The following is a 25,624-nucleotide window of genomic DNA, read 5'->3' on the forward strand; positions in this document are numbered from 1 at the left end:
AGCGAGAGAGGTAGGAAATGGGAGGGTGAGTGGGAGAGGCACGGAACAGGGGAGACAGTGAGTGGGAGGGTTGATGTAAACCCATACCCTCTGTCCGTCAACCCTCCTGAACAGGGTCATGTTACGTTCTTTGACTCACAATAGTCCTCTCTCTCACATTGTTTTGTTGAAAGATAAAGGCCGGAACAGCATGGTTTCCACAGAGAGTGCCTCCTCCACGTATGAGGAGTTGGCGCGAGCCTACGAACATGCCAAGCTCGAGGAACAGCTACAACATGCCAAGTTCGAGATCACCGAGTGCTTCATATCTGATAGCTCCTCCGACCAAATGACGACTGGCACCAACGAGAACGCTGACAGCATGACATCGATGAGCACCCCCTCTGAGGCTGGCATCTGCAGATTTACAGCTTCACCCCCACAGCCACAAGATGTCGACCGAGGAAAGAATGTTGCAGTGCCCATCGCCCACAGAGCTGGCAAAGACTTCCACAGCCGTGGCATCCAGCGCACCCCAGGTACAATCCTACATGGCGGGACAAAGGGCTCTGCTCTATTTTCCACGTTCTGCTGAGCAATTTGAATTTGAAAGATGTTGTTATATAACCGAGAAGCTGAATCCTGTGGATGTTGGAAATCTGGAATTTAAAAACAAAGCCCCACAAAATGTTGGCAATGCTCAGCTGCGTTGGCAACCCTCAGAGAGAAAAACAGTTAACCTGTCAATACAAACTTTTGACATGTCAATAACACAAGTCTGATGAAAGGTTAATGAGGAAAGGCAAAAGCAGTAGAGTCCTACCCTGTTGTTAGAGAGAGATGACTGGTGATGTTTTAATCTTAGAATTGCCATATCTCAGGTGAAGGGAGAGATTGAGAAGGAGGGTCCTTCATTGCAACCTCTACAAGTGTAGGAATTGAACTTGCACTGTTGGTATTATTCAGCATTGTAACCCAGCTACCCAGCTAACCAATCCCATAAGGAGCACCAACAGAAATTGCTGGAGAAACTTCATCCTGCAGAATGGGCACTGGACTCAAAAAGTTAACTCTGTTTTCCCTCCACACACACTAATAGACTTGCTGAGTTTCTCCAGCAATTTCTTTTTGCTTTCAGATTTCCAGCATCCACAGTTCTTTGTTTTGTTTTAGTGACCCCCTGGAAGGTTTATCATGTTCATTTGTTCTGTGATTAGATGAGTCTGTTTACAAATGATGCCCACTGCATTTGATTGGTTAAGCATGAGTGTGGACTCAGAGCAAAGAAACTTAAAGCTTTCAAAAGAACTAGAAGCTGGAGCATGACGTTGATATTTTACACTTCTACATTGATGTGCGATATAAAGTATACAATTAGGTCATCAATCTGAAATGTTCACTCTGTTTCTCTGTCCATGGATGCTGCCTGACATGCTGAGTATTTCCTGTTCTGTTCTTGAGTACTAAATTAAAATTCAGATCAAACAGAGCTACCATGTGTCTAAAAATATCACATTGCTACAGTTTCTGAGCCTGAGGCTGTTGCATGTTGTTGAAATGGGAGAGACAGAATTCTGCATTTAATTTGACCTGAGAGCGTTTAATGGAAGAGTGCATTGTTGAAATATGGAATGGTTACAGCACAGAAGGAGACCATTCATCCCATTCTGTCTGTGCTGACTGTGAGAGCTGCTCACTTAATGTGTCTTCCAGATCTGAACCACACTCTTCCTCATGTTGCTGTTGCTTTTTTCACCATACATCTTAAGTCAAAGCCCTCTGGTTTTTGATCCATTTTGTTGAATATTTGTCCAGCTACAGTATCTAGAACCCTCATGATCTTGAAAACTTCCATCTAATTTTCTTTCACAGTTCTGCCAAGGAGAGCAGTCCCAATTTTTCCAATCTATCCACCAAATTGGTGTCCCTTATGCTTAGAAATATTCTGATGACTTTTTTTCTGCATTCTGTCAAAAGCCTTCACATCCTTCGTAAATTATTATGCCCAGAATTGGACACAATACCCCAGCTGGTGTTGATGGGGCTTGGCTTTGTATGTAGTCTGGGCTATAGCTCACACTAGAGTGTTTGATGGGTCAGGTATCAGGAGCTTTACTCTGTATATAACCCTGTTCTTTATCTGTCCTGGGAGTGTTTGATGGGGGCAGTGTAGAGTGAGCTTTACTCTGTATCTAACTCCATGCTGTACTTGTCCTTGGGGTGTTTGAAACTGATGGTAAATAAAAATAATGTGTTTCTTTCCACAAAGCCATAAGGGTGGGGAATGGCCTAGGGGTGTTATCACTGGACAGTTAATCCAGAGACTCTGGGGACCTGGATTCAAATCCCACCATGGCAAACGTTGGGATTGGAATTCAATTGTTTAAAAAAATCTGAAATTATGGGTATAATGATGTTCATGAAGCCTGTTGTTGATTGTTGGAGGAAAGCAGTTCACTAATGTTCTTTAGGGAAGGAAAATGTTGTCTTTACCTGGTCTCGCCCATAACAATGTGATTGACTCTTAACTGCCCGCTGGGCAATTGGGTATGATCAATAAATGCTGGCCTAGTCTGTGAAGCCCACATCCCATGAATGAATTTTAAATAAGCCTCATTATTGACAGGCTCCAATTGATAAAACTGGTTTCTGAAAAAAAAAATTCCTTTGAGATATTGCTTCCCGCTAAGTATAATTAATTCAAATCGCCATGGTTACAACTATGAGCAAAAGCCTCCAAAAAAAAGCATTTTATCATGTAATCTTAAATAGCTATGATATTTCCCTTATAGTGATCCCATTTATAGGCAAAATATGTCCACCTGCTCGTGATTAAGTAGCTGTAGTTTGATTTCCTGCTAACTGTTCTTAACCCATAGATTTCTTTGCTAGAAGCGGGCCTTTTAACTTGCAAAATGCAGATGCTATCCATATAGTTACTTTGGTCAGACTACATGGCCATGTAGTGTACAGAGGACCTGACACACTCTGTCAACAGACTGATAGGATCAGGTCCATGCCCTTGATGTGGGATTGATATGTGAGAGAAGGAAGCTGCTGTCCTTATGTAGTCTGGCCTACATGCGACTCCAAACCCAATAGTAATGTGGTTGACAATTAACTGCCCTCTGGGCAAATGATGAATAAATGCTGGCCGAGCCAGAGATACCCACTCCCTGTGAATGAATTTTTTTAAAAACTGTCTTGGTGAGCACAAAACTCTAGACCTTGAAGCGATGCCACTTGCTTTAGCAAGTAATGGTTACTTCAGTTTGGGAGATATGGTAACACAATTCTGGGGGTGACACTGCATCATGCCTGTGTGATGCCACTTTGGTGCCAATATTAATGTTAGAAGGTGAATGCCCCTCTGTTGGCTGAGAGAGAAGCAAAACCAAGGTGAGATTTCCTTCATCTGCCATTGACCAAAGGCTTGCCAGCAATGATGCAGGTCCATTTAAACATCCAGGAGAAAGCAAAATGGAACTTTTTTTATTCTTTCATTGTATGTGGGCATCGTTGGTGGGGATAACATTCGTTGCCCATCCCTAATTGCCCTGTAACTGAGCAGCTTGCTCGGGTATTTCGAAAGGCAGTTAAGATTCAATCACATTGTTGTGTGTCTGGTGTCCCATGAGTCCAGACCAGATATGGAGAACTGATTTCCTTCCTAAAGGACATTTGTTAATGAGGTAGGCTTTTACAACATTTAGTGATAGTACAGTGGTCACCATTGCTGAGTCTACCTTTGAATTCCACACTTACTAAAGAATTTTAATTTCACAGGTTGCTGTGCTGTGATTTGAACTTCAATCTCCAGACTATTAGCACAGACCTCCAGATACTACTATGATGGCATTTCACCTTCCTTTTAGAGTCGTAGAGATTTTGCAGGTTGGAAGGAGGCCCTTCGGCCCATCATGTCTGCACCAGTCATTAAATATCCATCTATTCTAATCCCATTTCCCAGCAACTAGCATGCTGCAGTTCGCCATCTTCTGAAGTAAATTGAGTTGGCTTTATGTATCTGTTTTAATCATGTTTTAAATGCATCTGTTTGTCAGGTGACTATTGCAATCTACCCCTCTACGTCAAGTCGGACACTTTCTTCCGCAAATCAGATGTCCGTGATCCCTGCCCGGTGGTGCCACCAAGGGAAGCCTCCATCCGGAACATGGCCAGGCCATATCAGACACAGAACCGGCACATGACCCTCGACCCCAACAGCAAGCCGCCCATCCACCCGCATGCCACAGCCACATTACCTCAGAGAACTGCCACCGCGTCGGGCTCCACAGCCACTGCTTCTGCCAACACGACTGCCGTCACCGCCCCTGCGTCTGCCACCAATGCCCCAGCTGAACCGCGGCTGCCCACGCACACCAAAATCAGTGGCTCTAGAGACTCACTACTGGAAGTGAGTACAGCCGGACTGAATAGGTCACAGAAACAAGGAGCAGGCGCCTACTCAAAGTCCTACACCCTGGTGTAAGGCACAAGGAGGCCCCTTTTCACCCTCGCCCTTGTTAATTTGTAATAAAAATATTTCTTGTACATAAGGAACTCTTTTTGTATAAATAATACTATTTTCTTCTTCTGCAAACTGACCAGGGCACAATTAAAAAAAAAAATCAAAATGTGATGTTATTTAAAAAAGATAAACAAAAAAAAAATTCGCATTGTTTTGAACGAAGGACACAAATGAGGTTTTTCTTTTCTGATGTCGTGAGTTGTTTCGAAATCAATTCCTCGGAGCCAATGCATGCGGACTATTTTACTGTTAAAACCAATCACTCATAAAGAATCTGCTTCTATTTGCAAATGCTTGTGTTAATACCTTTTTTCTATGAAAAAAATCTCAAGACGCCGTGTGCAATAAAACATTTGTTTATATGTTGTTGTTTTCTGATTGGCTTAGCCTCTTTCATTGCTGAGTAAATACAGGAAACCCAGGGCATGAAAACAGGAAGAGGCCATTCAGCCCCCTTGAGCCTTTTACACATTAAATTGAAATCATGGCTGACAATTATTTTCCGAGCTTTCAATTCCAATCTGTTGCATTTATGAACAGGCGTACAAACGAGGAGCAGTTTACATTTTGATTTGTAGTGAAAGTCCATTAGAATGGGTCACAATATATTACTTAATCATTCATGGACACAAGGCTCTCAAATTAAACTGCGGCTTCTGTTATCCTCATGAACATCCCACTTAGACGGCTGTTGCCCCTTTGTGGCCCAGAGTAATCACAATCACACCATCAAGAAAACAGTACAGCTCTGACATGATATTTAGAAAGGGCCTGAGCTTAATCTTGAGATGGACCCAGGGCACACAACTGCTTGCAGCCTGGGGATTTGGTATTTCTTCAAATGTAGCCTCCAGGATGTGAGGTGTTGGCTGGCTAGGTGTCTCACCAAGGTCAAGAAATTTTATTCATCCTGAGATCAGTCAATGCACGAAACTACCCCGCACAAGTACATGTTATTCAACCGGATGGTCAGGGTCATTTTCACAAATGTAGCCATTGAGGCAAAGAAGGTGCTGTATGAACTGACGCGATGTAAGACGAGACAGAGAAAACAAATGACTAACCTAGAACCACTTAAACAGTTACATCACAGGGAAAGCCATTCAGAATAACAAAGACATTCAAATGTAATGGTCGTTTCACTTCTTAGACATCAACATCCACATTATAACAGTCTTCCACTGTGAACCCTCATAACTAACTAATTGCCTTATTTCCATTATCCTCCCTTGGTACGGTTTAGAGCTGAATACCTGAATATTCTTTGAAGTTTGTTTTTATATGTTCATCGTTGGATGTTCATTCTGAAGAATAGAACATGTTTCACTGACTCTCAGTCACTGTCATGTTAGGTGTAATGTAGTTAAATACAAGCAACAGCTCCCTCTACTCATCTCCAGCATTTGATGGACATCCACCCTTTCAGTAATATGACACTTTACATTGTAATCCTGAAACCAGCTTTGATTGTGGTAATAACCCTTCTGATTCACAAAGGTGCTCAGAGAAAGAAATCTGCCATCCTTACCTGATCTGGCCTATATGTCACTCCAGATCTATAGCAATGTGGTTGACTCTTAACTGCTCTCTGAAATGGCTGAGTATGCCACTCAGTTCAGGGAAATCAGACTTGGATAACAAATGCAGGCCTTGCTAGTGATGCCCACTTCCTATGAAACAAGTATAGCAAACAAACTCCCACCTTAACTATCCTCTAGCCTCACGTTGTATTAACAATGCTTTTGCCCGATGAATCCATAACAACTAAAAATAGCATCAAACTCATTCCGGAAAGCTGGACAAGGCCAGGAAACTCTCATTTATGTGACCAGATTGGGCTTGAACCCAAGGTGAAACATTTAAGCATTGCGAAGACAGACATGTGTCTCAAAGATGGGAAAGATTGGAGCAGGACCTATAAAATGTACTGCACGTGTCAGCTGTGGTTCAACGGTTTTAGGGTCAGGTCCCACTTTAGGGACTTGAGCACAAAATCTGGGTTGACACTGTCGTAGATACTATCTTTTGGATGATGTCCTTTCTGTCTTGTCAACCCAATACAAAAGAACCCATACAAATTGGTTTAAAGAAAACCAGCACCATTCTCCTCAGTATCATGGCCAATATGATCCCTCAAGAAGCTAAACAGTAAAATAGTTCTTCTGGCTATTCCACAAGTTGCAACTTTTGGAAGTTTGCTACACACAAGATAGCTGCACTTCAACGGTATGTACACTTCAAATACAATACTTCATTGGCTGAAAGTCACTTACAGATGGCCTGAGGATTGTAAAGGGAGCTTAATGAATGGTGTTTTGTTTTTATTTTGTTCCTTTAAGACCAAGATTTGTATCTGACATAGGGAAGTGGAGTGAACGCCTTCTCTCTCTTTTGGCCAGAAGAATTTTGTATTGAAAATGGCAGTGCAGTTTCATTGACATTCTGAATGATTGTAGAATTGTACAGTAATGTCTCCATATTTGATGGGAGATGAGGGTATGATTAAAGCATGCTGTTGGTGTTAGTATAGATGCACTGGACATTGTGATATCAGAGCCAATGATCATTGATGTTAAAACTGGATCTGAATGGTTGTCCACTTCCTGCCAGAACCCTCACCAAAGTAGACCCATAAAACGTTCATATCCCAGGATTGTTGGTTACCCCATTGAAATTGCCATACCACTAAGAACATGTCTTAACTCCTATCCAACCACACCCCTCATCTCAACCCCAGAAACATTACTGTACAATTGTGGCACTTCCTTGGCCTTTTTCTAACACTCTCAGCATTCGGAATGTCAATGTTGAAAGAGCAATACTGTCAACTCGTGTTATATGGGCAAATAATTTAACTTGTTAACTTGTTTGTAGAAATCATTACAGTTTGAAGAAAGGTTCTGGCACCCAGCAATTTACTGAATGAATGAAGCCACAGGATTCTACACTTATCAAATAAATGGATTTTATATTAAAAAAAGGGATCATGCAAAGCAAACACTACTAATAAACACAATCTTGGGTAATATGAACAAGAAACAAGAGTAGGCCACTCAGACCTTCAAGCCTGCTCCACCATTCGGTGAGATCATGGCTGATCTGATTTTAGCCTGAACCCTGCATTCCTGCATCTCCCAGAAAATCTTTCATCCCATTGGTAATCAGTCTATAGACCTCTACCTTAAAAGATTTTGAAGGCACTGCCTTTTGTGAAAGGGAATTCCAACAGCACACAATGCTCTGAGAGAAAAAAATGTTTCCTTGTCTCTATTTTAAATGTTTCCAAAGGGGTCTAGTCCCCTCAGGCTCTTATCTTTTTCAATTAAATCACCTGAACTCTTCTAAACTCCAGAGGATACAGGCTTACCCTGTCTAGCCTTTTCTCATAAAGCAATCTGCTCATTCCAGGTATTAGTCTAGTAAGCCTTCTCTGAACTGCTTTCATTGCATTAACATCCATTCATAAGCACGGTGATCAGTGCCATACACAGTACTCCAACCGCAGACTCACCAATGCCTTGTGTAACGCAAGCCCAACATTTCCTACTGTAATTACTTACCGTTTACTTTGAAAAGCACAATCACTTCTACTTCAGTCTAAAATTCTCAACTGAGCCTATCCTATTTCACCACGACTTCCTTGAGAAGGGTTTTGGCCATTTACCAGGTTCTTGAAGTTACGCAGCTGGTCAGGAAAGTACAAGTCCATAGCATACAGACAGATATAATGACTTGGATCCAAAATTGGTTCAGAGAGGAGGCAAAGGATAATGGTCAATTGGATGGTTTTGCAATTGGAAAGTGGTTTCCAGTGATATTCCATAGGGCTCAGAGTTGGATCCCCAGCTGTTTGCCATATCCATTAATGATTGAAATTGAATGCTGAAAGGCATAATTTGTTAATGATGCAAACATTTGCTTTGGAGTTGATAGTGAAGACTCTAGAAAGATGTAAATAGTTTGGATGAGTGAGCAGAGAAGTGGCAAATGGAATTCAATGTGGAAATGAGTGTGGTAATGGATTTGGGGATAGTAAACAAGGCAAGGGAATACACAATAAATGGAAGGATATTGAGAGGGATAGAGCGAGTGAGAGATCTTGTAGTACATCCCCACAGGTGCTTGAAGGTGGCAGTGCAGGTAGGTAAGGTAGTAAAAGAAGCGTATGGAATGCAGTCCTTTATTGGATGCTGCATAGAAGAAAAAAAAGCAGGGCTGTAATGTTGGAACTGCACAAAATACTGGTTAGGCCACAGATGAGTTTTGTGCACGACTCTGGTCACTACCTTGCAGGGAGGACATAATTGTTCTAGAGATTCTAGAGAGAACACAAATGATATATACAAGACTGTTGAAAGGATTTGAAAATTGCAGCTATGTGGATAGATTGGATAGTCCAGGGTTGTTTTCAGTAGAACACAGGAAACTGAGGATTGACTTAATTGAGGTAAATAAAATGATGAGAGACCTAAATAGAGTAGATAAGAAAGGTGTATTTCCTTTCGCAGAGAGGACAATTACCAGAAATGACAACTTTAAGGTGATTGGTGAAAAGATTAGTGGATACAAAGGAAATTCCTTCTCCCCAGCAGGATAGCAGGATTCACTGCCCAGTTTGGTGATGGGGGCACAAACCCTCCCCTCATTTTAAAAAGTACCCCTGTAACCTGCAAAGCTGCAAAGTAAGTGCTGAAAGATGAGTTTACAATGCGTGGCTCATTTGTTACTGCTGGCACAGACACACTGGGCTGAATGGCCTCTTTCTGGACTGTGTAATTTTAACTTCTTTGGACTAACTTCCAAACTTCTCCTCAGCTGCTTTGCAGGGCTGACATTTTCATCTCAAACTTGAACTTCACTCACAATCCGTGTACAGTGATTTAAAGAGAACATGAGAAACGCAACTGGTTCTCAGCTGCACAGCTCTTTGCAAAGTATTTTCCACTTCCTTCTGAATTCAGGTCTTAAACCCATCTGCGGTGATTGTAACAAGGTCAGACAGGTGGACCACATAGAATGTGAGTTCCCTGATTGGGGCTGTTAACCTGGTCCAATCAGGGAGCCCTGGCTAACAGATAGAAGCAGCAGTGTTATACATCTTGTTCACTGTGAGAGCTGGATTAGTGTCAAGAACTCTCCACATGTAAATAAAGGGTGAGGTGGTATTGGGATATTGGCCTCTGTGGAGATATTTCAGTGACAATGAAAGAAAAGCACCCACCTGAAGAAATTTGCTCACAATAGCCGTCTTTAAGTTAGGGTAAGCATTTCTGGCATTGTTATTCGGAATGTTTGACTTGGTCGATCCTGCTGTCAAAGACTGGGCCCAGTCTGTGGAAAGAATGTGTCATTTTTTCCAGTCAAATGATATTGGGACAGATGGAACGCAATGAGTAATTCCCCTCTCAGCTTGTGGGCCCACTGCTTTTTTGGTTATTAGGAGCCTAACTTTCCCTGAGGCACCAGTTACTAAAATTTTTCAAGAGTTGACAATTTTAGTTACGGAATATTACGACCTCAAGTCTCCTTTAATTCTGAGATAACAAGGTGTAGAGCTGGATGAACACAGCAGGTCAGGCAGCATCAGAGGAGCAGGAAAGTTGACGTTTTGGGTCTGGACCCTTCTTCTGCATACACATCCAGGACTTTGGCTAATGCAGAGTGTAACATGGCAGATAAAGAAAGAATGTTTAACTGTCATACTTGGAGTCAGGAAGTCCACCAAGATCTTTACACATGTAAATCTGTAATAATAACAGGCCATACAGCCCTACTGGGTCTACTTAAAGAGGACCAGGCAATGCTGCCCATTGCTTCAGGCTGAATTCTGCAGTGAGCTCTAATACTAAATGCGAATAATCACAAATTGGAACACTGTCCGGGAGACCAAGTAACAAATGCAGATCCATTGAGCTGCCTCCCACTGGCAGATACACCACCGGTGGTACCGCCACTGGAAGAGTCCATATTGGTGTTAAATTTCCTGGACACACTTCCAGTCACAGCTGACAATATCCAGACTTTGGACGCAGAAAGATCCTGTCCTGGCAAAACTGAAACAGCTGGTGATGCTGGGGGAAAGCAAGGGCCGTCACAACCAGAATTGAAACTTTTCAGACTCGGAGAGACCAGGTCACAGTAGAGGATGGCGTATTATTATGGGAAGCAAGAGTGTTTTTCCTGAGCAAAGGTCACCACTAGATACTGGCTGAATTCCTACAGGGTTTCCAAAATGAAGATGTTGACTAGAAGTTATGTCTGGTGGCCAGGATTGGATGCAGACATAGCTGCGTTGGAGGGGCAGTGCCCAGGGTGCCAACAAGGACAAAAGTTACCACCAGCAGCTCCCCCACATTCACAGGAATGGCCAGATAAACCCTGGACTCGGTTACAGGTTGAATGTGGGCTCAATGTTCTTAGTCATTGTGGCCACCCATTCAAAGTGGATGTGCATGGAGTTCATTTGTCAAACACAGGGACAATGATAGAAAAGCTGCATGCATCTTCTGCAATACACAGATCCTCAGGATTGTTGATCACAGATAGTGGGCCATCGTTTACCAGCAGGGAATTTGAGTATTTCCTAAAGTTGAATGGTATTTCATGTACAAGGACAGCTCCATACCATCCATCATCCAATGGTCTGGCAAAAAGAGCAGGCCAAACTTTGAAGGCAAACTTAGAGAAACAGCCTACAGCTTCACTCAATGCCAAACTATTCTGTTTCCTACTTGATTATAGGACCACTCCTCATGTAACAACACAGACAGCTCTAGCAGAGTTGCTAATGGGCTAAAGACTCCGCATCAGGTTAGATCTGATCTTCTGGAATCTGGGGGAGGAGGGTGAAACAGCATCAGGAACGCCAATGCCAGACACAAGACTCCACTAAACGAGAGAGACAGTTTACTCCAGGGGACAAAGTTTGATGTAGGAACCACAGCAATGGCCCTGCTTGGGTAAAAGGGTCATCGCAAGGTCAGGTCCAGAGAGGTATAATGTTCAGGTAGGTGCGACAATCCTGAACAAGCATGTGAGGGGCCATATGAAAGCTGCAAACTCACAAATGGTATGGGAGCAAAATGCGCCCAGTTCCTCGACAGCTTTTCCAGCTGTTCCAGAACACATTGGTTCTCTCTCTCATCAAGCATTGAGGATACCTCTTCAGAAGTTTATCTTAAACATACTCAAAGACTGAACATCCACAGCTCTTTGTGGTAGAGAATTCACCACCAACTGATTAAAAACATTTCTCCTCATCTCAGTTCTAAGTGGTATGCCCCTTACTTTTAAAATGTGCCTCCTGATTCTAGACTCCCCAGCCAAGGGTAATATCATACCTGGATATCTGTTAAATATAACCATGGTTGTACATCCATGAAATGGAAGCTGCAGGATCTCTTGTTGAATGAGGGTAAGTCATTAACTTGATGGTCTTAGGTAAGAGCTTTTACTTATAAAACAATGTTTCCAGCTGCAGGTATAAAGTCTTGTCTGAAAAGCAGCACCTCCAACTGTGTAGCACTCCCTCAGTTGTAGAGAATTGTTTAGAAATGACAAGAGCAATACAAGATTTGGCTCAATCTGTGCAGTGAGGATGATCACCATAAATCATTAACATAATCCAATGAGCCACTGTTTCCAATCCTTTTCTTCCATCTTTCCTTCAATCACTTATGTAATCTATTCTTAAAAGTTTGCATGGTCTATCCTTCAGTTACTAGCTCCAGTGGTATGTTATATAGCTTCATGACTCTCTGTGTAAAAAAGTGCTCCCCGCACTTGATCTTGATATTCCATCTCCTCATCTGAGACCTATAAATCACTGGAAATGTTTGATACTTTTCATCCCTTGATAATATTAAGCAATTCTATCAAAACAACCCTTGATCCTTTCCCTCCTGAAGGACAAAGTTTTCAATTCCCTAACCATGCAGTTCATTTGCAAATAACCGGTAGAAGTTTTTATAATGATGCATTAACTCAGGGTATACACTCAATCCTAGGTTGAGGCTTGCAAGGAGAAACTCCATTTTTTAAGAAATCTTTCCCAAGATGTGGGTGTTGCTGGCTAAGCCACCATTTCCTGCCTACCCCTAACTGCTCTGCAAAAGGTGCTTATCTGTCTGTTGGAAGATTGCAGTCTATGTGCTGTAGGCACACCCACAGTGCAGTTAGGAAGTGAGTTCCAGGATTTTCATCCAGCAACATTGAGGGAATGGTAAAATAGTTCCCAAACAGGATGGTGTGTGGCTTGGAGGGGAACTTGCAGGTGGTGGTGCTCCCAAACATCTGCTGCCCTTGTCCTTTTCGGTGACAGAAATGGTGAGTTTTCAAGGTGCTTGTAATGAAGGCATAGTGAGTTATTGCAGTCCATCTTGTAGATGGTATACACTGCTGCCTCTGTACATTGGCAGTGGAGCCAGTGAATGTTGCAGCTAGTGGATTAATTACCAATCAAGAAGGCTGCTTTGCCCTGGATGGTATGGAGATTCTTGAGTGCTGTTGGAGCTGCAGCCTTCCAGACAAGCTGGCAGTATTCTGTCACACTCCTGACTTGTAACTTGAAGAGGGTGAACAGGCTCTCGGGAGACAGGAGGTGAATTACTCACCACAGGGTTCCAAGCCTCTGACCTGCTCCTGTAGCGACACGATTTATATGGCTGCTCCAGTTCAATTTCTGGTCCCATGGTAACCCACAGGATGTTGATTGTGGGGGAATTAAAGGAGAAAGTTCTAGCCACTCCGACAAGAATTGAAGTCAACTATGATGCACATTCCTGTAATCCTAGCCACGGCTTCGTTCCCATATTTATTCCACTATAAAGAATCGGGTCAAGGACAGGCTACAGAGGAAAGCGTGATCATAGCATATCAAATATTCCTTGATTGTGATTGTTCCTCTGCTTCTGGGACCATTAAGCTGCCATAACTGCTTACATTATATTACAACATACTAGCAGGAACCTCCCTCAGGAATTTAAATAAACTGTACAGAGTAGATGATTGAGTAGATTATACATGATATGTCGAAGGGTTAACCTGATGGACCAAGCAGAGATGTTTAGTGTCATGCTTTACACTGTTACAGTATGCAATTAACCTACTTAATAATTCAATGCTGTAATTCTTTAAGGACCTTTGCTCTGTTCTAAACAAATGAATTGAAATTAGCTTATTTAGAAATGTATAATTTTGTTCTAAACCATTTGTCTCACATTCATCTAACCCACAATTAAAATGTTGGTATGTACATCTCCATAAATGCCTTATTAAATTGAAACATCCCAGAACACTTTGGGTAGTGACAGCTGCCACATCAACACAGAGAATTGCAATTTTACAGGCTGTTAGATTGTGGAGCAGGAGGCAATGAAGTTCAGACTTCTCAAAATGCCAGAGTCCACCAGTTTACAGGTTAATCAACAATGGTGCTGTTTTAAGTTATTTAAATTAAGTCTCAAGTGTGTCTCAGGATTCTGAAGTCTGGGATTTGGCAGTTAATGAAGCGATGGGGTCAGTGGCAGGGCAGTAGAACATGTTGGTGAACATTGCTTCAGAAGGATTCTGAAGGGTGCTAGCTCTGCGGTTGTTATTTCTGTACCCAGGAAAGCAAGACAATAATGAGAGCCTCTACCTGCTAATGATCACAAGCCCTGAACAGAGCAATGTCACTTTTATAATGCGTTGGCCTTTCTCACCGTTTTCCTCACACCAGTTAGGATTGGTTCCACTTCCTTTGTAATTGGCTTTTGAAATATCTGTGCTCCAACAGATTTCCTTTTTATTTCATTATTGCCTTGCCAATCCATGTGACTGGCCACAGCATCTGTTCATTTGATGCCTGTCCAATATTTCAGGTTATTAGCCCTCCAGCTTTTCACAAAAGATCAATCAAGCCCTGAAAATAAAGCACCTTCATGGCTATTCAATACAAGATGCTTTAGTTGTATCACTGAATGTGAGGTGCTTTAGGATGTTTTGCTGTCTTAAAGATAGGTTGTAAATGCAATGTTATTTTGAGTGCTTTGCTGAACATTTGAATGTGATGTTCAGTATTCCATTTCTAACTGAGGCATCCAGTGAAATATATTCTGAACCATGTCTGACTTCTAAGCGAAAGATAATTCCTAGTGCGTTCAGTTTCAATTCAGCTACATACCAACACACTTGGAGTATCAATGTATGAAAAATAAATTCTATTCGGGTGGCTCACTCCAACTTATTCCCTTTCAACAATTTTTCCAATTCCTTTCTTTTTGAAAGTTCCTTCCGGGCTGCCCTTTCACTTCTGGATAGGGTTACCAATTCTCAAAGTTATCCTGGAAACTCCAAGACCATCTGCTTCACTGTGACAAGAAACCTAAGAGAAAAATTGTAGGAGCAATATAAAGGTGTTTTAATTTAATTTCAACTCTCTTGTTTGCTGTTTATAAAAGTATTGGACTGGAGTCAAGAAGCATCCAATTTGGTAATGTAAGATCCATTCACATTTCAATTAGTTAAGAAGATGTAAACATGAGGATGGATACGGCGATGATCAATAGTAGACAATGTGAGAGCAGGTCAGTAATAGACATGGGGTAACGTGATGACGCTTCCACAATATTACCCCTTGTCCCCATAGGTTTCAACTTTGCAACCTTCTCAAGTGAAAGCTCCAGGCTGTAAGGTTCCCATGTGTACTATGCTTGGTTAGGCTCAGCCCAGTTCCTGGATGGGAATTAAACAAAGCGCATTTATTTGGTAATAAATGAGAATCTGAACTGAACAAAGATATGGAAAAATGGATATTTTATGTTGGTTTAACAGCAGTTCTCAGCAAAGGTTGTGGAGACAGACATGGTTTACCTTTGTATCAAGCTTTGTTCTTGCTGCTAACACTGTGTCCCAATAGCAACATCCCTCATAAAAATCCCAAACTGCCAATTTAGGAGCCGGAGTGAGTGATGGGCTCCTCAATCCGCTCTATTTTCAGCAAAAAGCTTATTCCTCACATAATGAAATCTCTGCAAAGTTTACAAGACCAGTCTAAACACTGCAGGGTTGAGAGTGTGGTGCTTAAAATTGTAAGGAGTGAGAGTTAATGTGAGGCTCAACATGATAGGAAAGCAGGGCACTGATTGCTAGTGTTGTAGCAGCTTAGCTGATGTGATACATCATTCATTTGATGTTGTTCTATGACAGCTTCTGAACATTGTCAGGTCGTAATAGCTCTCCAGCCACACATGTACTTACTGCTCAGTTTCATTGTGAAGCTAAATAGCAGCATTGTTCTCTTTTGAAAGACTGTGACCTCAATCCCTCACCAATTTCTTAAATGGGATGGGAGAATATAATCAGTCTTATTGAGAGGAACAGAGACAGAACCCTCTAACAGGAACACATGGGATAAAAAGAGAATGGTTATGGCCTAGTATTATGGGAAATTGGTTCTGGCAGGCTGGCTGGTCACATACATTGGGAAATGAGAGGTTGTGTTGCCAAAGATTGAGTTTCCATTAATGTATCAAAAATGGTCAATGGTAATTTTCTGATCTGCACAAGCAAATGGACAAATCTTCCCACCTGTATTCAGCAGCCTTATACATTCAGTGTTACCTTATGATGCCATGATGCTCTTAAACTTGCAACTTCTCCTACCAATTACCTGAACAAATTTGCTTGCGGTCAGCTCCTTTTAATTCAAAGATACTGAATTCAAATGATATCCTAGTTCAAATGCATCTATTTAGACTAACTGACCACTATTTCTTTATGTTAGCGAATTGAACTTACTCAATTGTTCAACCGGCTTCAGCACGTAAACAAGGAACAGGAGTAGGCCATTCAGCCCCTTGAGCCTGCTCCACCATTTAACAAGATCATGGTTGATCTGATTGTAATCTCAGCTCTATATTCTGCCTACCCTCAATAACCTTTCATACCCATTGCTTGTCAAGAATCAATCCACCCCGTCTTGAAAATGTTCCAAGACTCTGTTTCCACTGTCTTTTCAGGAAGAAGGTTCAAAAGATTCTCCATATCTCAGTGGAAAAAAAAAATCACCTCATCTTTGTTTAAGTAGGTGACCCGCCCTATTTTTAAACAATAAGTTCTACATTTTCCCATTAAAGTCTGTTTTTCACATTTACTTTTTCAAGACCCTTCAGGATCTTATATATTTCAATCAAATCTAGGCCACAAATAGACAATGACTTCAAATCAACACCAGTGGGACATAATTTGCAATGATAAATTAAAATTAACGTGGAATTTAAATTATAGAATTAATTGAAAATGGAGAGTTACTGTCTGAACCTTAAATATTAAATGCCTTCTCTTCATTTTCCTTGCTTTCTGCTTTTATTCTTGGGCTAAATCATATTGTGATCACTACTTCCCAAACATTCCTTTCTTTGTGGATCAACATCTTGAGGCATACCTTATCAGAGAAATATTTTTCTACTTTCACCTGCTAATGTTAACATCAGGCACACCAAAATCCAATGCATCTTGAACAGGCCATAACACACAGCCTCGGAGCAAAAATCTTTTATCATGCCAATATAACTTTTCTGTTTCCTCTACTCTGATGGCATCTGTGTAATACTTAGAGTCATAGAGTCATACAGCTTGGAAATAGACCTCTCGGTCCAACCAGTCCATGCCAACCATAATCCCAAACTAAACAAGTCCTATCCGCCTGCGTTCGGCCCATATCCCTCCAAACATTTCCTATTCATACACTTATCCAAATGTCTTTTAAATGTTGCAACTATACCTGCATCCATCACTTCCTCTGACAGTTCACTCCACATACAAATGACTGTGTAAATAGGTTGCCCCTCATGTCCTTTTTAAATCTTTCTCCTCTCACCTTAAAAAATGTCTCCTAGTTTTTAACTCCTCCACCATAGGAAAAAGACCCTTGTCATTCACCTTATCTATGCCTCTTATGATTTTTTTATAAACCCCAATAAGATCACCCTCAACCTGCTTTGCTTGGGTAAATTTATTTTTGCATAGTGGATTCTAGTTTGGAAAAAAATAGGTTTAGACTGGCCAATTTTACTTTACAAAGGATGCTTAGGGGCATTTAACAAAGGGAGCTCCCAACCTTTTACACAAAGGACTGAAATGAAATCTGGCCCAATATGATAACTCTATCCTCATTTTGCAACTCTTGACAATCAGTATCTTGTGCATGTTAAACATATAAGTAGTTATAAGTGTTACCTACAGCATTTCTCCTGTTTTTATTCATAATAGAATCATAGATTAGAAAGTTACAGACAGCTGACACTGTATAACTTTGAGCTACATGAGCAACTATTTTATTCATTGAGGCATGGCATGATACAACAGACTCATCACCTGTTTGTTACTAATTTAATCTTCCTGCAGTTGGTATTACATTGCAGAGAAATGCAACCATTACACTTTGTAGTAAAGCCCTCAACAAGGCACATTTCAGCCTTTATAGGTTACTTTCACAGTTTTTCTGTTGCTGCTACCTCCTGTACTGTGTCTGTATGGTTACAGCGGCTCTCTCACAGTTAGATTCTAGGAAACCGTTCTTTTCCTCTGACGAAGAATGTGGTTTGCCTGAAGATGTAAAATGAAAATATACTTTATTTTTTAAAAAAAGCAATTCTCATTGGTTGTACCTTTTGTGATACATGTTAATTTATTTTAAATTAAACATTTGAGCATGAAAATGCAAAATTCTGCAGATACTGTGACTTTCAGTAAAATCGGAAAATGTAGGAAGCACCCTACAGGTCTGCCAGATTCGAGTGGGAGAGAAACAAAGTTAACATTTCAGATTGAGAGATAGTCAGAACTGCTGATGCTGGAGTCAGAGATGACACAGTGTGGAGCTGGATGAACGCAGCAGGCCAGGCAGCATCAGAGGGGCAGGAAAGCTGATGTTTCAGGTTGGGACCCTTCTTCAGAAAACTTCAGACCTGAAACGTCAACTTTCCTGCTCCTCTGATGCTGTCTGGCCCGCTGTGTTCCTCGAGCTCCGCAATATGTTATCTCTAACATTTCAGATTGCTAACTCTTTGTGGTTTCGAAGCCAGTGAGACAGGGAAAGGGGAGTGGAGCTGCTGTGGGAAGAGCAAAAGGGGAGATGGTAATTAGACCATCCAGAAAAAAAGATGAGTCAAGATGAGGGGTGAAATGGTACCAGCAGAAACATTACTATCACCTGATGTCTGAGAAAGTGGGAGCAGTGTGTGATGATACTATGGTTTTGGGGGGGTGTATTTTGTCCTTTTATTTTGAAGAGAACTTTTGAGACAGAGTTCTGAATTGTTTCTTCCAAGCCAATAAAGTAAACAGCTTGTAAGGCCCTGGGATTTTTTTTTAAAGAAGTTGGAACAATATAACCGGCAAACAACCCATTATAGGCTATTAATAATCCCCATTAGCAGCTACTCATTCTCCCAGGCTGAGCTTTACCCACTTCTTTGTCTGCCCCACTGTTTTTCCTCGCTCAGAAACAGAAACAGAAACTGCTGGAAAAGCTCAGCAGGTCTGGCAGCATCCGTGGAGAGAAATCAGAGTTAACATTTTGGATCAAGTGACCTTTTATTAGATTTCTCTCCACAGATGCAGCCAGGCCTGGTGAGTTTTTCCAGCAATTTCTATTTTTGTTTCTGATTTACAGCATCCGCAGCTCTTTCAGTTTTTGTTTTTTTTTTCTCTCTCTGCTCCATCTCCACCTATCATTTATTCTTTCCCCCTCTCCCACCCCAACTTCAGCATATATACCAACCTTTTCTTAGCTACTCAGCAGGTCTGGCAGCATCTGTGAAGGGAAAAACAGAGTTAGCGTTTCAGGTCTGGTGACCCTTCCTCAGAACTGACCCGAAACCCGAAACGTTAACTCTGTTTTCTCCTCCACAGATGCTGCCAGACCCGCTGAGTTTTTCCAGCAACTTTGTTTTTGTTCCTGATTTACAGCGTCCGCAGTTCTTTCGGTTTTTCTTAGCTACTATCAGTTCTGAAGAAGGGTCTCTGGACCTGAAACGTTAACTTTGTTTTCTCTTCTCAGATGCTACCAGACCTGCTGAGCTTATCCAGCAACTTCTGATTTTCAGCATCTGCAGTTCTTGGGAGTTTTTTTTGTCTCATCCCTTTTGTCATTAAATCACACCCTGCATCCACCCTTTCCTTTTGCTATTCCTCTTTTCTCCTAGTTATGGATTTGCTTAAATACCACTCAGTCTCTAACTTCATCCAGGTCATCATACCAAAACATTATAAAAACCCGAAAGAACTGCGGAAGCTCTGAGGAAGGGTCACCGGACCTGAAACGTTAACTCTGTTTTTTCCTTCACAGATGCTGCCGGATCTGCTGAGCTTTTCCAGCAACTTTGTTTTTTTACCAAAACATTATCCCTGTTTTTCAATCTACAAATATTGCTTGACCTTGATAAGTTTTTTTCAGCAATTTCTGTTCTTTATTTCACCATTCAAATGTTGCTTTGACATCTTTTACATCAGAGGAGGTGACAGAGGCTGGTACAATTAACCACATTTAAAAGATATCTGTACAAGTATATGAATAGGAAGGGCTCAGACGGTTGTTGGCCAAATGCTGGCAACTGGGATTAGACTTATTTAGGATATCTGGCCGGCATGGAAGAGTTGAAAGGTTTGTTCCATTATGAACATCTCTATGACTCTATATACGTGGTTTTTCTCATTTTCTCGGGCTGAATGGCTTCCTCTTATAATGTAACAATTCTACAATTCATCCAATTCTTTACTTTCCTGACTTCTGAGTCACCTCACTCAGGAGATTAGAATGGTTCAGTTTCTCATGCATCAGTGCTCCTCATTAATTTTTTTTAAATTTATTCAGTTTGTCATGTGGGCATCTCTAATTGAGCCAGCATTTCTTGCCCATCCCCTGGTTGTCCTTGAGAAAGTCGTGGTGAGCTGCCTTCTTGAACTACTGCAGTCCACCTGCTGTGGGTTGACCCATAATGCCATTAGGGAAGGAATTCCAGGATTTTGATCCAGCAACAGTGAAGGAACAGCGGTATGTTTCCAAGTCAGGATGGTGAATGGCTTGCAGGTGGTGGTGTTCCCATATATCTGCTGCCCTTGTCCTTCTAGATGAAAGTGGTCACGGGTTTAGAAGGTGCTGTCTGAGCATCTTTGGTGAATTTCTGCAGAGCATCTTGTAGATGGTATACAATGCTGCTCCTGTAGGTTGGTAGTGGAGGGAATGGATGCTTGTGGATATATTGCCAATCAAGCAAACTGCTTTGTCCTGGATGGTGCCAAGTTTCTTGAGTGTTATTGGAGCTGCACCCATCCAGGCAAGTGGGGAGTATTCCATCACACTCCTGACTTGTGCCTTGCAGATGGTGGACAGGCTTTGGGGAGTCAGGAGGTGGCTTACATGCCGCAATATTCCAAACCTCTGACCTGCTCTTGTAGCCACTGTATTTATGTGGTGAGTCCAGTTGAGTTTCTGGTCAATGATAACCCCCAGAATATTGATAGTGGGGAATTCAGTGATTGTACCAGGTGGTGGCAACATGGATTAAGAACAAATCAAAAATCCAATTTCTTTGGCTAGTTTTCACTCTGATATTTGGAATCAAGATTGAAACAATCTCCTTGATCTCCTAATTCTTGGACGGACTGAACACAAGTGCCAGCAGTAATGAAAATTTGAACCACTTCTTTGGAGAGTGTTTGATGCAATCCAATGGCATCTATTGAGTATGTTGCACTGGCAAGCACTTGGGAGAAGAAAACACACCTGTACTAAATATATATAAAAGACCACTTACAGATTTTTGGCAATGTACCTGCTTCTGCAGATCCATTATTTCCTTTCTATTTTTGCACACTAATACATTCTGCCCAATTTTTCTCTCTCCCACGCTAAATCAAGCACAAGAGGTGACTGGGTGTGATTAAAAACATTATTTTTTTTCATTCAGACCAGACCATTTCCACAGATATTGAATAAGTAGAATCATATTCACAATGGACTTTCTAAAGTGATGACCAAAAGCATTCAGAAAAGTTCAAGCATTGTAGCATTTCTTTCAATTTGATACCACCCTTAACTTATTTTAGCAAGCCAAGGATGGTTATTGTAGCTTCCTCCATTAAATAAATCTTTTTAACAATCACAGAATATCTCTGAGTACAAAAACATGAAAGTGTCTCAGTTCACTAAATAGGAGGAAACCAGTCCTATTGGTGAAATGGTCAAGACGACATTGATTTAAAATGAATAGTAAAAGAATCAAAGTGAAGTGAGGAAAAGTTTTTTTTTCAGTGGGTGTTTAGAATCTGCAACGTAGTTTGATGCAGGCAGATTCAATCATGGCATTCAAAGAAGAATTTGCTAATTATCTGAAAACTAAAGATTTGCAGGGCTTCTGAGTAAAGGTAGCAGAGTTGAGCTATCTACGTTTTTCTCGCAGAGGACTGGCACAGTTACAATAGCTGAGTGTCTTCCTTCTGTATTGTAACCATTCTATGATTGTTTAATACTTATTTTTCAGCCAAATATCTCTGGAGTAGCACTTAATGTTATGAAAGCACTTTGTTTATGATAACAGGTCTAAATTGAAGACTTTTCAACTAAACTCTCTTTCCCTTACTCAAACAGAGGTACAGTGCATCCTCAATTAAATGCACTCTTTGTTCCTGTTCTCTATATTCTCACTCCTACACCAACGTGTGCAGAATCATTGTCCTCCAACACTCCCACTTGGAACAAACTCAGCAAGCAGGGTAAAGTAACAAATGCAAATTTTTACTTACCACGCTGGCCATTTCAGTGTCCTCATTGTCATTCTGTGGACTAAACAACTGCTAATTTGACAAACACTGGTTGGTAAGTGCTCTTTTATCCATTCACAGGATGTGGAAGTTGCTAACCAGGCCTGGATTTATTGTTCATTCTAAATTACCCAAAGGGCTGTTAAGAGTCAACCAAGTTAGTGGGATTGGAGTCACATGTGGACCAGGTAAGACAGCCAATCTCCTTTCTTAAAGGGCATCAGTGAACCAGATGGGTTTTTAACAATAATTGTTACACAATAGCTCTTTATTCCAGCTTTTGTTGAATTCAGTTTTCACCTTCTGCCATGGTGAGATTTGAACTTATGCCCCCAGAACATTGGCCTGCCATGGTGTTAACAAGTCACTCCACTGATTTCAGCTCTTCACCAGCCCTAAATTAATCTGTGAAAAAGTAAATCAAAATTCAACTCATCGGCAATTGGGAGTTTTGCAATGGGTTAAATTGATCTAAACTGACTTCTACTCTGGGCACAGTAGCTAGGAACTCCATGTTTGACCCATTCCTGTATTGACCCAAATTCCACTGTCGGAGCCCAATTCCAGGTCGTTCCTGTCAGATCTGCATTCTATCCTATGATTGATTCTCTTAGAAATCAATCTCAACACATTTTCAGGGTGTATTCACATGAATTTAGGAAATGTCATGCACCATTAGACATCTTCATCTCAACATTAAAATATTGCAATTGGAGAGAAAATCCTGAAACCTCAGGGCCCTTTCTGACTCTCTACAGTACCGGGAAAAAATTTTGCTTGGTTCTGAGCCATTTTGATCACCTTGCATTCTAAATCAGTAAGCTAGTTCTCACAGCCAAACAGCACATGTGACTATACACAATCCAATCAACAAGAGATTTCAAAAGTGGTTTAAACATTTAATCAGTGCCCAGGAGTGACTCCCACCACAACAATCATTATTTGATGAAGCATTATTAAATCATCTTCTACATAGACACTCAAGAATGGTTTAGTTGATGATGAGGGAGAAAGTGGGTGTTTAGAATCTGCAACGTAGTTTGATGCAGGCAGATTCAATCACGGCATTCAAAAAGGAGAATTTGCTAATTATCTGAAGACTAAAGATTTGCAGGGCTTCTGGGTAAAGGTAGCAGAGTTGAGCTATCTGAGTTTTTCTTCCAGTGGACTGGCACAGGCTGCAGGAAGAGATCAACTGATTGGTTGGCGTAAAAGTGGCAAATGAAATTCAATCTAGTGGAGTCTGAGGTGAATGCATTTGGGGTGAACAAAGGAATACACAATGACTCAGAGGATACTCAGAATATAGAGGGGCAGAGGCCCCTTGGAGTGCATGTTTATATGCCTGAAAATAGGACAACAGCTGGATAAGGTGGTTATGAAGATGTACAGTTTACATCTTTCAATAATTCAAGGCACTGAATAGATGAGGGAGGCTATACTGGAATTGTTTAATACTCTGGTTAAGCCATAGCTAGAATACTAGTTGCCATATTACAGGAACGGCATGATCACACACTAGACAGGGTCAGAGGAGTTATTTATTCTTTATTCTTTCATGGGATGAATGCGTCATTGCTAATCCCGAATTGGTCTTGACTGAGTGGCTTGTTAGGCCATCATTACTTTGGTTCTGGAGTCACATGGAGACTAGACCAGGTAAGAACGGCAGATTTCATTCCCTAAAGGGCATCAGTGAAACTGAATGGTTTACACAACAATAAAAACCACAAGTGTAACTCTATTTTCCGGACTTATTAATTGAAATGAAATTCCACTGGCTGCTATCATGCAATTTAAACTCACACCTCCACAGCAATCGTTTAGTTTGCTAGCCCAGCAACATTACCACTACGCCATCTCTACTCTACAACAATGCATTTACATTGTTGTTGTTAAACCTTCTAATGTTGAGGAGAGACTGGATAGACTGGGGGTATTTTGTTTGGAACACTGAAGGTGAGTGGAGATTTAATTGTTATGCATAAGGTTACAGTGGGGCCCAGACAGAATGGACAAGATGGATCTAATCCCATTAAAATACAGGAGGGTAACCAACAGAAATAGATTTGAAGTAGAAGAATTAGAGAGGAGTTTTTGAGAATTCTTTCCATCCAGAAAGTGGCGAAGGACTGGACCTTACAACCTGAAATGATGATGGAGGCAGAACCTCTGATCACATTTAAGGAGCATTTGGATATACACCTGAAATGTCAATTTATAAAGCGAAAAACTAAGACCTGGAACGTGGATGAGATTGGATAGCTGTTAACAACTAGCACAATGACCTCCTTCTGAGTAATAACTTTCTATGATCTATGTATGTGTTCCTCATTAAGAGTTGCTAATAGTGTGTGAGTGTGGCAGGAGTGAGTCAGAGCGAGGGAAGAGGAGAGTGAAGGTGTAAAGACTATGGTTTCGGAGCTTATCATGTTTTTAGGGAAGGTTTAATACTTGCTAGAAGGCAGACAGCTCACCTAGCCCAGAGCCAATTCATTTCCATGAATTAACAATAAAACAATATGCCAAAAAAAATTGAAGTTCAAACCTTTCAAAATATACTATTCCCTGGATACTGTTTCTTTGTTAAAAGGAGGAAATAGGAGATATTCACTACAACCTTTTATTGAAGGTTATGATTTTTTCTCTTGTCACACAATAGCAGCTCTGAAATCATTCAGTTAAATGTATGTCCTCAAAGCAGCAGTTTACAACAAATGGTTCTCCTTTAATACTCAATATGCACATTTCTTCTTGTACCCGCTAGTGTTAATTTTCTCGAATGCGTCGCTTGCCACAAAATTAAAAAAATGTAATATAGGCCCCTAAGGTGGAATTGCATTTCCAAAACCATCTTTTTACTGTGATGAGCTTCCAATTCTATCATTTAGAATGCCAGCATATCCCATATTGCTCTATATATCTGTGTATTTGAAATCTTGGGATGTTTATGTCTGCTATATCACATCAAACATAATATCCACAATTAATGAGCCAACATCAACTTCATTTCCTGCTTCTAGTAGTCAAAATGATTGGAGTTTTTTTTTAGATTAACATTTTAATTTCTAGTACTTTTTTCAAGGAAAGCAAGTTTGGAAGCAAAGTATCAGTCAACTCGTGAGGCTCAACCACAAGAGGGAGCTGGATTAATGGACACATTTGAAGTCAGAGACACCAAGGTGCAGGGCTGGATGAACACAGCAGGCCAAGCAGCATCACAGGAGCAGAGAGGCTGACGTTTCGGGCCTAGACCCTTCAGCAGAAAAGGGGGAGGGGAAGGGGGTTTTGAAATAAATAGGGAGAGAG

At 41.1% G+C, this 25,624-nt stretch overlaps 1 protein-coding gene and 1 long non-coding RNA gene across 2 annotated transcripts in view; one reads left to right on the plus strand and one right to left on the minus strand.

Annotated features, from left to right (window-relative positions):
* LOC109913024 (Down syndrome cell adhesion molecule-like protein 1 homolog) overlaps positions 1-4,838 on the plus strand; it is a 554,371-nt gene extending 549,533 nt beyond the window's left edge. The window contains exons 33-34 of the mRNA XM_048615473.1: positions 174-497; positions 4,044-4,838. Of these exons, the coding sequence (XP_048471430.1) occupies positions 174-497; positions 4,044-4,471 (752 nt within the window). The 3' untranslated portion in view covers positions 4,472-4,838. The remainder of the gene's footprint in view (positions 1-173; positions 498-4,043) is intronic.
* A 13,028-nt stretch (positions 4,839-17,866) lies between these two features.
* Positions 17,867-22,388, minus strand: LOC125486711. Its single transcript, XR_007265343.1, has 2 exons — positions 22,298-22,388; positions 17,867-18,097 (listed from the first exon to the last, which is right to left on the minus strand). It is a non-coding gene; the product is annotated as an uncharacterized LOC125486711 (long non-coding RNA).
* Between the last annotated feature and the right edge of the window lie 3,236 nt (positions 22,389-25,624).

Source organism: Rhincodon typus, chromosome 32 (assembly GCF_021869965.1).
Source record: "Rhincodon typus isolate 14 chromosome 32, sRhiTyp1.1, whole genome shotgun sequence".
NCBI lineage: Eukaryota > Metazoa > Chordata > Chondrichthyes > Orectolobiformes > Rhincodontidae > Rhincodon > Rhincodon typus.